The 14,318-nt window shown below is 44.2% G+C and overlaps 1 protein-coding gene across 1 annotated transcript in view; it reads left to right on the top strand.

Moving 5' to 3' along the window:
• LOC124777888 (cubilin-like) overlaps positions 1-14,318 on the top strand; it is a 1,273,816-nt gene that overhangs the window by 1,170,970 nt on the left and 88,528 nt on the right. Inside the window, exon 10 of the mRNA XM_047253433.1 lies at positions 9,647-9,875. Coding sequence (XP_047109389.1) covers positions 9,647-9,875 — 229 coding nt within the window. The remainder of the gene's footprint in view (positions 1-9,646; positions 9,876-14,318) is intronic.

The raw sequence follows: 14,318 nt of genomic DNA, 5'->3' as shown, positions 1-14,318 counted from the left end.
GATAGTCCGTGCAAAGCACACACGCCACGTCCAAGTTATTAAACTCGCACCAGCGGCAACTGCGGCTCTGTGTAATTAATACGACCAGCTACCAGCTGAAACATGGACTCAGAACAAACAAATTTCGTAAACCTTCCGTCCCATTGGCCAGCGACAGAACAAATAATTTAATTCAGTCGCTGAGGGGTGATTCAAACGTGTGAGCAAAAAGTTTAAATCCAGTTAAAGTGACTACATCAGGACTGGCGCTGTGCAAGTGCCGACGTAAGCGGTCTTTCTCTGTAGACGTTCGCGCCGGCGTCACAGCGAAACAAAATTTACTTTCATCCCCGAACGAGGCAATATTTACTTTCATCCTCGTGTGTCCACCCTGATGACTCAAACGTGATCAAGTGCTGGAAAGTTATCAGGTGCTGGGAAGTTAGTAACAACAGACTTCCTCGCTGCCATCCTTCCTCGACACACCAATCAATTTTATACAGGCCGTCGTCGCACACTCATCTATCCACTAATGACCCGTGAGTTTAGCAGCATGTAATGTTCGCGTAGAAAATTCAAATGGCTCTGAGCACTAAGGGACTTAACTTCTGAGGTCATCAATCCCTGCCGGCCGGGGTAGCCGAGCGGTTCTATGCGCTACAGTCTGGAACCGCGCGACCGCTATGGTCGAAGGTTCGAATCCTGCCTCGGGCATGGATGTGTGTGATGTCCTTAGGTTAGTTAGGTTTAAGTAGTTCTAACTTCTAGTGGACTGATGACCTCAGAAGTTAAGTCCCATAGTGCTCAGAGCCATTTCAACCATTTTCATCAGTCCCTAGAACTATTTAAACCTAACTAACCTAAGGACATCACACACATCCACGCCCGTAACGGTTGCGCGGTTCCAGACTGTAGCGCCTAGAACCGCTCGGCCACCTCGGCCGGCTGCGTAGAAGAGAAACAAATTTTAATCAGGCATAAGAAGCAACTGACTTTGTATGTGGATGTAGCACAAAGATCCATATGAAAGCTATGAATAAATTGTAGAACAGAGGAGAGAATATGAATTACCACGTTCACTGGAATTCACGGATTTTGAGAAAGCTTCTTACTCGTCTTACGTGGTGCCTAACTGGCTATCATCCGTCTTCACACCTTCTGTTATTTTCAGGATGCATGTCCGTAAACCTTCTGATCGTGCTTGATACGGATATCTTCACTTGTCCGAAATTCATTAAAGATGCGTGGTACGTAAAGGCCTTATACGAGCATCTGATGAAGGTGAGACATGGACAGTTTGAAGCTCCGAAAATTCGCAGATATGGTTACATTATTTCTTTCCTGAAATCGTGGTCTTTACCAACTTTCGTCCTACCACTAATACTTCCAAGTTCGTGCTTCTCCACACCAGGACCCTAGCGCCACCAAACTCGTCTCTTTTTACTGCGTTCCGAGGGTTTAGGCAACCACTTTTCCTGTAGATGAACATATGTCGTGAATCAGTCTACATACTGAATCAGGACTCGTCTGGGAAGAATAAAATCTTCCATTTATTCATGACGTCGCTGACTCTCCACTGAGAGAGCTGGACATACATTTCCTGAGGACTGGCATACCTACGAGCTACAATGAGACAACATCACCGTTACTTGTAAAAAAAGGTGTAAGCTCTGTAGGTGATTTTAACGCACATATTACGATATTTAGTCGTGAACTTAGGGCCAAAGATCGATCCTGTTATATAGGGCCGGCATTGTACTGTCCTATACCAAATTTTTTCCCTATTATCAAAGACGCTTTGTGGCACATTCAACACAGCTAAGTCTCCAGTATGTGTCTGATCCGTTTCAAGGCGTCCAAGGATTCTGCCACAGAAAACTGGTTCCAAATACTCCCTTTTAATATTATACAGAAAATCAAGAGACCACTCTTTACTTACAAAGGAAGTGCAAACACGGCTGAGACCACGTGCGCCTCTTGCACTGCTTTAGATTATCTTCCAACCATGTGCCTAATCACAGCACGGGCTACTCATTCTCTGTACAAGTAGCGCACCTCCATTTTTGTTGGGATATCCTGACGATTACTTGAAGTAATTAGTCACTTTTCTCTTCGTTCCATTTTCCTCCTAAACCAAAGGAGAGTATTATCTCAAAGAAAAAAGCATCTGAATATATACAAGGCCGTTTAAGTAAAGTGTCACATATTGCTGCAGAAGGTACGCTTGGTAAAAAAAAGAAGAAAATTTGTGATAATGATATGTCCGGAAACCAATACCTGTTGAAATTCGGGCGAGTCCGTCTTCTCATTCCAATCTGTTTGTTACCTAGAAGTAGACACTCCAGGTAATTCTGCATGTCGTTACCATGCATCCTCACTCCTTCAACCCATCTTCGCACTGAACAACGCACTCATTCAAATACACCTGGGTTCATTCGGATTGCGTCGCACATATTGGTCACACGCTTCTGTATCTTTTGCACGTATTCGATGGGTTGGGCATACACCAATGTCTTTAAATGTTCCAATAGCCAGAAATAAAACGTATTAAGGCCCGATGAACGGGAAGTACACGCTACTGGACCTCGTCGACCAATACCTCGCCCACGAACGTTGCAGTGAAGCACGATCCGTAGAAAATGAGATGGTGCCCCGTCGTGCATAAACCACAATCGTTGTCTTTTTGGATAGGTAACCTCATTCAATAGCGCTGCTAGTTTATCGTACAGAAACCGGTGCCAAACATCACCTGTTAATCTATTTAGTAAAATGTATGGCCCTATGAGTCAGTGACCAACAATTCCTGTTAGTTCATTGGTACTTAAGCGGTTCTAATGCCTCAGCTCCATGACAGCTCAAGGAGTTCCATCTGCCTACCAGTGCATTTTGTGGCAATTCACATGCCGTATTTTGAGAATTCTGCTACATCTGTAAGTACTACCCATTATTCGTCACAAGCATAACGGCCAATATCTAAATGGGTATTGGTTTCCGGGTATATAATTATAGGAGCTTTTATCTGGTGTTCACCGATTCTTCCCCCTGTAGGAATGTGCGGCACTTTTCTCAAACACCCCATGTATTGGCTGAGCGCGAATTCAACTGAAAAACGTTTGGTGCTTGGGCACGGATGTTTTTTGAGTTTTCTGATATAAGGGACCTTTGGTCTCCGGAGGCTCGTTACGCAGTAATTGCATTTCGTTTGGTTTCTTACCCCCATTTATCTTTATATCTGCATTGTACTGAAAATAGCTGCACAGCAGTGCACGTGTAGACACTATGCACTGTGTGTTCTGTTTAGAAACAATTTGTTGCATTCACTCATGTCACTTGGCTGTTGACAACAGTAATGCCTGATTTACTCTTTGCCTTCAAGCTTTGCTGCTCGTTCTTCACTGAAGAGTCAAAGAAACTGGGACACCTGCCTTACACCGTGTAGGGTCCCCGCAAGCCCGCATAAACGCCGTAACACGATGTGGCATGGACTCGATTAATGTCTGAAGTAGTGCTGGAGGGAATTAGCGCCATGAATCCTGCAGGGCTGCCCATAAATCCGCAAGAGTACGAGGGGGTGGAGATCTCTTCTGAACTACGCGTTGCAAGGCATTCCAGATATGCTCAATAATGTTCATGTCTGGGGAGTCTGGTGGCCAGCGGAAGTGTTTAAACTGAGAGGAGTATTCCTGGAGCACTATGGGACTTAACATCTGAGGTCACCAGTCCCCTAGAACTTAGAACTGTTTAAACCGAACTAACACACATCCATTGCCGAGGCAGGATTCGAACCTGCGACCGTAGCAGCAGCGCGGTTGTGGACTAGAGCACCTAGAATCGCTCGACCACAGCTGCCGGCGCGTTGACAGGCCCAGGCGAGTCACAAAGCTTTGTGTCGTGCAGTCAGCAACAGCACACAAGTGGGCCTTCGGCTCTGAAAGCCCATATCGATGATGTTTCGCTGAATGGTTCGCACGCTGACACTTCATGATGGCCCAACATTGAAATCTGCAGCAATTTGCGGAAGGGTTGCGCTTCTGTCACATTGAACGGTTCTCTTCAGTCGTCGTTGGTCTCGTTCTTGCAGGATGTTTTGCCGGCCGCTGAGATGTCGGAGATTTAATGTTTTACCGGGTTCCTGATATTCACGGTACTCTCGTGAAAGAGTCGAACGGGAAAATCTCCACTTCATTGCTACCTCGGAGATAATGTTTCCCATCGCTCGTGCGCCGAATGTAACGCCACGTTCAAACTCACTTAAATCTTAATAACCTGCCACTGTAGCAGCAGTAATCGATCGACAAATGAGCCAGACACTTGTTGTCTCACATAGTCGTTGCCGACCACAGCGCCGTATTCTGTCTGTTCACATATCTCTGTAAATACGCATGCCTATACTAGTTTCTTTGGCACTTCAGTGTATCTCATTGTGTTTTTCCGACAGTGTCAATTGTACGTTACCATTGATATAGAACAGGGTGGATAAGATGTTGATGAAGAGTTGGCCGAAATTCACTTCATGTATGAGTTCAGAGAATGGAATGGAATAGAGACAGACCGACGCAATGCTGAGCTGTTCCCACAGCGACGGCAATCACATCGTAATGAACCGTTTTTTCACGTTGTACAATTTGATGATTGCGTATTACAGGATTGTTAGCTGTTGTCAAGGTATTTTCATGGAAACAAAGGTAATTCTCTAATAAAGAGAATGAATCATGACACCATTTATATTCTGTAACCAGCCACCGGAGATCGCGGTTTATCCACTACTTCTGTTCAACCTCCGAAATAATGCCGATGGAACTCTGGTGCTTCATATATATTAAAGAACGAAATTTACATGCAACATATTTAAATTTGAACCATTCGGAAATCCAGACACAGTGATGTTTCTTCATTGTTGTGAAGATATTTTCAGAGGAGCAAACGCAACTGAGGTGACAAACCGAATTAATAACACGAAGGGCTACTGAAAAGTAATGCCACAAATTTTTCATATGAAAACTCTTAAAAAAATAAACAAACATTATTAAAATTCTACATCTTTATTCTTCATGTCTACATGTTCGCAGCCCACTGCCGCTAGAAGTCTCCGAATTGTAGCGTGCAACATGGCGTTGTAAAACATAACCACATCAGTGCGTGAGAAACAGCGTGCAATATTGGATTTTCGAATTCGAAGAGTTTGTCCACACACACACATGGAGCACACTCTGCTTCAGCATGACAGTGACAGACGACACACAAGTCATGAATCATGGTCCGTAGTCCCGACTTGAAATGAAATAAAATGCCGTGTGACTAGGCCTCCCGTCGGGTAGACCCTTCTCCTGTTGCAAGTCATTCGAGCTGACGCCACTTCGGCGACTTGCGTGTCGATGGGGATGAAATGATGATGATAGTAAGGACAACATAACTCACGGTCCCTGAGCGGAGAAAATCTCCGACCCAGCCGGGAATCGAACCCGGGCCGTTGGTATGACATTCCGTCGCGCTGACCCCTCAGCTACCAGGGGCGGCGCGTCCCGACCTGACCCCATCCAATTCTCCAAAACTTAACAACACATTCGAGGACTTCACTTTGATAAAGATGAAATGATGCAAGCAGAATTGAGGTTACAGCTCCGTCAACAAAGTCAAGCATTCTACAGTGACGGTATTCACAAACTGGTCTAGCGTTGGCAAAAATGTGTTCGGCACCAGGGTGACTATGTTGAGAAATAAATATGAAAAATAAAGATGTAAAATATTAATAACGATTTTCTCATTTAAAAACCCTTAAGATTTTTCGCATCAAAAATTCGTAGGCATTACTTTTCAGCACACCCTCGTAATTTCATTGTTACTCCACAATGAGCCACTGGAGACTACCGGTCCTGACTACAAAAAACTCAAGAAATACCGCTGAACAACTTCCGAAAATGTGTGAATGGAGTTGGAATTCACCCAAATAACAACAAGACAGATGGAAAAAAGTAAGTAAACTGTTGATTACTTCAAAAGTAATCACCGTAACTGTTATTACGTTTATCCGGCTGTGAGACTGTCAGTGCCTTCATGGAAAAATGTTTTCGGTTGCCTACGGAACCATGATGGTACCCGAGCGTGCATCTCTTCGTCCGAAGCAAATCAACAGCAACGATCGTCTTTCTTCAGGCTCCAAAAATATGGATATAGCTTGAGAAGAGATGGGGACTGCAGGCAGTGTGTCTAAGAGGTTCACAAAGAAATTTCTGCAGCCTAGTTGTAATAACCTCGACAACATGTGGGCGGATATTATAATGCAATAAAATGATCGCATCCGTCAATATTCCTAGGCGTTTGGACTTTAAGGCGAGCTTCAGTTTTTGCAGCGTCTACGTATCGCTGTGCGTTGATTGTGGCGGTGTACTGCAGAAAGTCAATGAGCATCAGCCCTTGTAGTCACAGAGAGCTGCAGAAGTTTCGGTTGGAAGCCCTCACGCAGCCTCCATACGGTCCAGACCTCCCCCCATGCGATTTCCACAGTTTTGGAGCCATGAAAAGAAACAATCGTGGCCGTCGGACGAAGATATGCCTGGCTGGGTAAAAACATGGTTCCGAAGGCAACCGCAAATAAAGGGCAAAGAAAAAACGTCGCACTTGAAGGTGAGCATGCGATTCCTCATTCAAATTCAAGACAAAATCACCTGGCTGCAGTTTGAAAAGATATGTACGAAAACGAGGAGCTGGAAACACTGACACATCGTGCGGCGCATCGGAATGTTCGGAGGGACATGTATCATAGCGCAATACTGTACCAGCCGTCATAGCTCTCTAAGTAGACTGCTGAAACATAAAACCAGCATCCACCATGGAGCTGTAGTTCGAATCCTCGCCAAGTTCCTTTTTCACACGTCCGTTCCCTAGTTCTCCTCGTTTATAAGGAGGAGATCATCTTGTCGTGTGAATAGCCTATCACATGAAAGTGTGCATGCATGTGTCTACTAACCGCGCACTGCACAACCGTAACTCGTCCTACAAAGTTCATGTAGGGCGTCACACAAACGAGGAATACGTCGATATGCCTTTGGTTCTGGTTGCATCTGATAACCAAGCTGCTGCTGCTGCTGCTCCTCGTGCATATGCTGCACAATACTTTCAAAGGCGTCATCCTGATAAGAACGCTTTTTGTCGCCTGGAGCATCGCCTTCAGAAAACTGGTAATCTTCGTCCACAAGTAACAGACAAAGGTTGTTCAAGGACTAGACGTATTCTGCAAACAGAGGACGTGATTCTTGAAATCGTTCACCAGCCACCTTGCCAACGTACCCGTGATATTGCAAGACAATTCCAGGTATCTCAAAGGGTGGCTGTTGAAATGTTGCATGATGAAGATATGCGCCATATTATTTATTACACATTAATTCAACAATAGTGGCCCGAATACCGCATTCGATGACTGCGGTTTTGTGAATGGCTCTTAAACCAAATGGAAGATAACGAATATTTTATATATAACGTGATACGGCAACAGTCTGGAAGATTGACTGATCTGGCCTTGTAACTTCAACCAAAACGGCCTTGCTGTGCTGGTACTGCGAACGGCTGAAAGCAAGGGGAAACTATGGCCGTAATTTTTTTCCGAGGGCATGCAGCTTTACTGTATGTAGCATGGAGAGCTGCATCAAACCAGCCTCAGGACTGAAGACCACAACAACAACAACGGAATGACAAATCTAGCTTTACTTGTGAAGGTATTTTCAACCTCCACAACAGCCGTTATTGGTCGAAACCCCTGTGAACATAGCTTTCATACACGCTTTAGTATAAACCTGTGGGTTATAATCGTGGGATTAGCACTTTTGGGCCCTAACCTATTGCGGAACAAGTTGAATGCGCCCCTGGGTCGTACGTTTCTTTGCAATATTTTGCCTGGCGCATTAGAAAACGTTCCGTTTGGCGTTCGGCGACAGCTATGGTTTCAGCAGGTTGCTGCACCAACTTTGGAATGAATGTACTTACCTATTTAAATGTGGCGTTTCCAGGGAAATGGATTGGTCGTGGAGGTCCGGTATTCCGACCTCCACGTTCCCTGGACCTTAGTACACTAGACATTATTATTTGTGGTGCCATTTAAAGAAACAAGTTTATAGTGTTCCACTCATGGGTGTACACGACTTAATAGCTCGCGTGCTTGCTGCTTCGGCAGCAATAGATTCATGTGAGTTGAAAGAGTTTAACAAAGTATGATCCAACATGCGTCGAAGTGTTTACAAATGCAAGGTGATCGCTTTGAACATTTCTCTAAAGTGAATGTTGCTCGTATATGTACGTATCGGCTCTGTGAAAGTCTGCCTGGACGTCAAACGTACAGAAAGGAATTATCGTTCCAAGCATAATGTGCCATCTAGTGTAGCCTATCTGCTTGTTTTTTGTACCTTACTGGATACAGACGAAGTTGCTGTATCCACTATTATTTTCTATTGGCCGTAGTTGTATCATGGACGTAACAGAGTGGTCGTTTTCGTCTGTAAGAAGATCACGTTCTGTCTTAATGTTTGAGTAAAGGTAACATTAACAGAAAGAAATACACAAGATAACGCATTATGGAGGTGTAAGTTGGATACAGTTTGGTTCCTTAACTTATATATATATATATATATGTGTGTGTGTGTGTGTGTGTGTGTGTGTGTGTGTGTGTGTGTGTGTGTTGCGAACGCTACTCGAACGCCAACGATTCTGCGTATCCGTTCTCACCGAATTGCCTCGTCTCACTGAGCTAGTGGGACAACTTTGGCACAGCGTAAAGTGTTCGTGTTACCTGTTCTTGGCCACGCTACAAGCAGTTATTCCGTCGCCAGAGCCTAGTTTTTTAAATCGAATTTCTATTTTAACTTACTGGTGGAACTATGTTTTGCTAGATACACTTTTGTCTTGCATTTGGTTGAGGAATCACATGCCAACCCCCAAGTGTGGCATTTTTTTTCTTCATCCTGTAGACCTCCGTGTGAAGGCACTGTCGGTCTTGTCTCATAGTTAGATAAATGTACTATCAGCACTTTCGAAATAATAAACATTTTAGCAACTTTTCCCATCTATTCCGTTTTCATGTGACTATAAACACGTTTCATAATTGATGTTACGGGCTTCTATGAGTTGTAGAGCGAACGTAGTAGATAAGGTTTTGATAAGGAATCCAAATACGGCAATGCACCATTTGGATACAAAAGTTATAAGATCGGATGGCATTCAAATCTTTAGCTTCACATTACATACTGTTTTCGTCCGATTAGAAAAATGTCTCCGAGAAACAGGTACGTTCACGACTAGGAGCGTTGACTGTGATGCTCCACAAACGCGTACCTCGGCTAACGGACAGGGTGTATGAAAGAACGCACTGCAGATTCAGCAAACAACTAACTGACATGTGGACGCTAGTGACCATAACAAATATAAAATAACTAGAAGTGAACACACATCGTCGTCGCCTTGTCTTCTCGCTGCTCTGTTGCACATGCATTGTAGAGTACAAGGTTCGATTCCCGGCAGGGGACTGGGTGTTGTGTGTCCTACATCATCACTTTCATCATCATTGACCCGCAAGTCACCGAAGTGGCGTCAACTAAAAAGGACTTGCAATACGGCGGCCGAACTCCCCCGCGTGGGGCCTCCCGGCCAACAATGCCATGCTATCATTTCCATTTTGCAGAGTACAAGATTCCGGGGACGGCGGCGCCCGACGGCAGCTGTCGCTTCACGTACCGCAGTTCAAGCAGGAAGAAGGGCGACTTCAACTCGCCGCGCTACCCCTCCAACTACCCCAACGACATCAACTGCACGTACGACTTCGAGGCGACGCCCAACGAGCAGGTGACGATCGTCTTCGACCACTTCAAGGTGCGGGCCGAGCGCATCAACGGCTCCGTCGCAGCATACGGGTGAGTGCCGACGTTCGTTCCAGTCGTCTCCACCATTTCTTCCTCTTCCTGGGCCTCTCCCTATCCTGCATGCACTTCCTGTACTGTCGATTACTCAGAAACTTTTCTTTTATTCCGTAGGGCATCCCTGTGTTCTGTCTTGGCCTGAATTGGTGTGGGACTGTGCTATTAATTCACTTCCTACACGATTGTTTAAAGAGAATGCGTACGAGTAGCTCACACCTATCGGGTCGTACGACAAGCGGAAATTTTATTTTTATGCCACTGGACTTCCTACGAATGTAATAAACCGTAAAAGTACACACAATTGAGGACCGTTTTCGCAACACTCGCTGTACGCATTTTTAATATTTTTTTTCTTTTTTTCTTAACGCGTACTGCTCAGCTTCCTCTAGAAGTCTATACAGACGGTTATAGCAAGACTTGTTTTATTCCACCCATACAGAACAGAAAATAAGCCCGTTTTTTCCCAAAAGTCGGTCATGTGTATGTAGGAGTCTTTTCAAAATTTGCTTTATGCTACCTACAAGGGGAGGCCACGATGTTTGGAGCAAAGACATACTTCAAACTTTGTACAACTTTAGTGGGCCATTAAAAGAAGATAATGTGCAGGTAGTAAAGTGCACTAGTCTGGCAAGATTAGTTTTACGCCTCTATGAGGTGGCTTGTGTATCTGTGCGTTAGTGTTTGTGATGGTCAAGTGATTAGCGTTCGACCTTCGGAAGACGAAAGTGTATGAAGCGATGGTTCCATTCTCGCTCAAACGTAAGTACTAATCTATTTTTTTCATGACTGGCCAAATTATTTAATCCATATGATCGAAGTTGATGTAATGATTTTCATGAAGTTTTCCATATTTGTGTGACAAATACCCTACTGGAGCGTGTGATGTCGAGAGCACATCCGACAAGTAATTGTAATATTACTCTTGTGGTCTGGTAGATTGTGACTTACTACACACATCATAAAAAGTTTTTCATCACCCCGGTTCCCAGAACTCCTGAAGATAGATGTTGACTATGGATATTGCATCACAGAAACAGTCCCTTTGACTGTTCAGAGATGTCACTAAACCCGCCCAAAGAGGTAAACAACCATGCATGAGCAGCGCCTGTTAGACGGAGGAGGTCCGACAGCCTGGACGGTCAATACCGCGGTTCGATCGCGTCCGCATTGTTATTTTGTGCTAAGAAGGGCTCTCAACAAGGGAAGTGTCCAGGTGTCTCGGAGTGGAGGAGATACAGAGAGACAGGAAATGTCGATGACATGCCTCGCTCAGGCCGCCCATGGGCTACTACTGCAGTGGATGACCGCTATCTATGGATTATGGCTCGAAGGAACCCTGACAGCGACGCCACCACGTTGAATAATGCTTTTCGTGCAGCCACAGGACGTCGTTTTACGACTCAAACTGTGCGCAATTGGTTGTATAATGCGCAATTTCACTCCCGACGTCCATGGCGAGGTCCATCTTTGCAACCACGACACCATGCAGCGCCCAACAACACGCCGCATGGACCGCTCAGGTTTGGCATCACGTTCTCTTCACCGATGACTGTCGCATATGCCTTCAACGAGACAATTGTCGAAGACGTGTTTGGAGGCAACCTGGTCAGACTGAAAGCATTAGACACACTGTCCAGCGAGTGCAGCAAGGTGGAGGTTCCCTGCTGTTTTGGGGTGGCATTATGTGAGGCCGACGTACGCCGCTGGTGGTCAACCGATAGTGCAACCATATAGGCAGCATATTGGCGAGGCATTCGTCTTCATAGATGACAATTCGCGCTCCTATCGTGCACATCTTGTGAATGATTTCTTTCAGGATAACGACATCGCTCGACTAGAGTGGCCACCATGTTCTCCAGACATTAACCCTATCGAACACGTCTCGGATAGATTAAAAAGGTATGTTTGACGATGTGATCCACCAACCACTCTGAGGGATCTACGCCGAATCGCCGTCGAGGAGCGGGACAATCTGGACCAACAGTGCCTTGATGAACTTGTGGGTAGTATGCCACGACGAATACAGGAATGCATCAATGCAAGAGGACGTGCTACTGGGTATTAGTGGTACCGGTACGTACAGAAATGTGGACTACCATCTCTCAAGGTCTCGCTGTATGGTGCTACAACATGCAATGTGTGGTTTTCATGAGCAATAATATGGGCGGAAATGATGTTTATGTTGATCTCTATTTCAATTTTCTGTGCAGGTTCCGGAACTCTTGGAACCGAGATGATGCAAAACTTTTTTTGATGTGTGTATATTACTGATAGTGAATAATGTCACTCGCATCATTACTTATCGAGGTTTGACTTGGGCTTTCCAAGTTTGTCCTTCGTCCTTGAAAATTTGATTACAAATAGTAAACAGTCATAACATACGAAATTTATTACAACTTCATGAAAATGTACCTGTTTTTCTTTTTTTTTATTATATCACCTCTCAAATGTCATATAAATCAAATAATGTGACCAGTGATGAAAAAAATATAGGTCAAAAGTAAGTGTCAGCGGGATTCGGAATGTTGCCTCGTCCACGACCTTCTTGTAAAGCGCGAACGTTAACCATTTGACCATAAAGACTTTTTACTACCACAGCCTTCGCACAGATACATCAGTTACATAATGGACCGCGAAACTTCTCTTGCTATTTTCACGGAAATGCCAGAGTAGTGCACCTTCCTACTTGCACGTTATGTTGTTTTAATGACCAACTGAAGGTATACAGAATTTGAAGTAATTCCTTGATCCCACGTCGTGGCCTCCACGTGTTAGTTCGTTAAAGACGTTAGAAATATTGCTGGGTTTTCTCATAATTTGTTTAACGTGTGACAAAGGTCAGAACAAATATTTTTATATGTTACGGCACTCCTGGCGTAATTGGTTTGGTTAGTGGTAGATGGCAGGGCGAATCACCGTGCGCGCCTACTAAGCTGACAATCGGTGTGGTAGCTGAAGGTATCTCCCAACAGCCACCGCGCCAGGTGTCTGTTTAGTTTGCACGAGCAGTATTAAACTACGTCTGGTGATGACAGCTGTTACGCGAATTGATTGCCTGTTTCCGCCACCTCACGGCAGTTAAGTGTAAAAGACTACACTTGTGTTAGATAATGAATATGGAAGGTGATGCTGAATGCACTATTTCTGTGAGTGAAGCACGTGGTGGGTATAAAAGAAGAGAAAAGAAGCAATCAAACGTCTCCAAAGCAAATCACTCGATATTCAAAGCAAAATTCAGCGCCTGGTATTGACTGCCAACATGCTGAATAGGGCGAGGCAAGCAATAGTGGAAGGAAAGACTGCCAGGCAGGCAAACTCTCTTACGCTGACTGACCTTCTTTCAGTAATCTATTATATTCTTGAGGAGATAGGAACAAGCAAGATGCACTCCTTCTGTCATAACATGGACGGATATATTTGCATCAGCTAGAAGTTTTGTACATCCCACTGAAGCTAAAGATTCTAAATCAGTGTCTATAGGGTTTAAGATAAAACTTTAAGATGGATCCCAAGTAACATTTTGTGCTGTTACATTTCAAAAAACGGCAGGTGTATGGCGAGATCACTTAGATTTCATAGGGCGGCATTATCGAGAACATGGGACTGCACTACAGGAATGAAGAGGTGACATAAGAGCCTCTCAAGCAGATATAGTTATGACCCAACAAGTTAAATAGCACATTTGGAAGTGTAAGTACAGAAAGTGTCATTATACCAGAGGAAAAATGAGTATGTTACATTTGTCCCCAACATTAAATTTAAATACAATACGGAAATTTTTTTTCAAGGAACAAGGACAAGCAGGCAGTAGAAGCTGTTGTGTGTCAACCTTTAAGACCGTGTTTAAAAGATTTTCATTCTCGGCTTTGGTAACCCTCGTAGGGACACCTGTTCAACATGCAAGGAACTCGAACTGAAAAATCGAAGAATACCGAGAAATGAGCTTGCGTAAAGCCCATGCAAAGAAGTTCCACAACATAATGAACAAATACTTTGAAGAGATTGTAAAAGTCGTCTTTGACATGAATCAAACTGAACCTCTGCAACACCTCTCTATTGGAGGAGTCTTTTACAACCGACAGACATGGTTCTATGACCTAGCCCTGGTGACTGAACCAAAACAAAGTACCAATGACATTTTTCAATACATTTGAGTTGAAACAGAAGCTGGAAGAGGTAAAAATGAAATCGTATCTATACTACAACATTTTCTCCTACGTTATTTGGACGAGAGGATTAATATTGATAAGAGAGGATTGAAATTTGGGATTTTTTCAGATTCAAGAGTTCTATAGTGCTCTACATGCTGGTACGTTTTATGCAATGCATTGCAGTGTCCTCTGAACTTACCCGCTCTTTTCGTATTCGTGGACCTAGTTTCATGCCACCGATTCGTGTATTCGATAGAGTTGAGAAGGAATGTCGGAAAAAAGAAGA

The sequence above is a fragment of the Schistocerca piceifrons genome, chromosome 2 (genome assembly GCF_021461385.2).
Source record: "Schistocerca piceifrons isolate TAMUIC-IGC-003096 chromosome 2, iqSchPice1.1, whole genome shotgun sequence".
Classification (NCBI taxonomy): domain Eukaryota; kingdom Metazoa; phylum Arthropoda; class Insecta; order Orthoptera; family Acrididae; genus Schistocerca; species Schistocerca piceifrons.
Note: the sequence above shows the minus strand (reverse complement) of the source record. Positions and strands in the feature narration are given on the sequence as shown.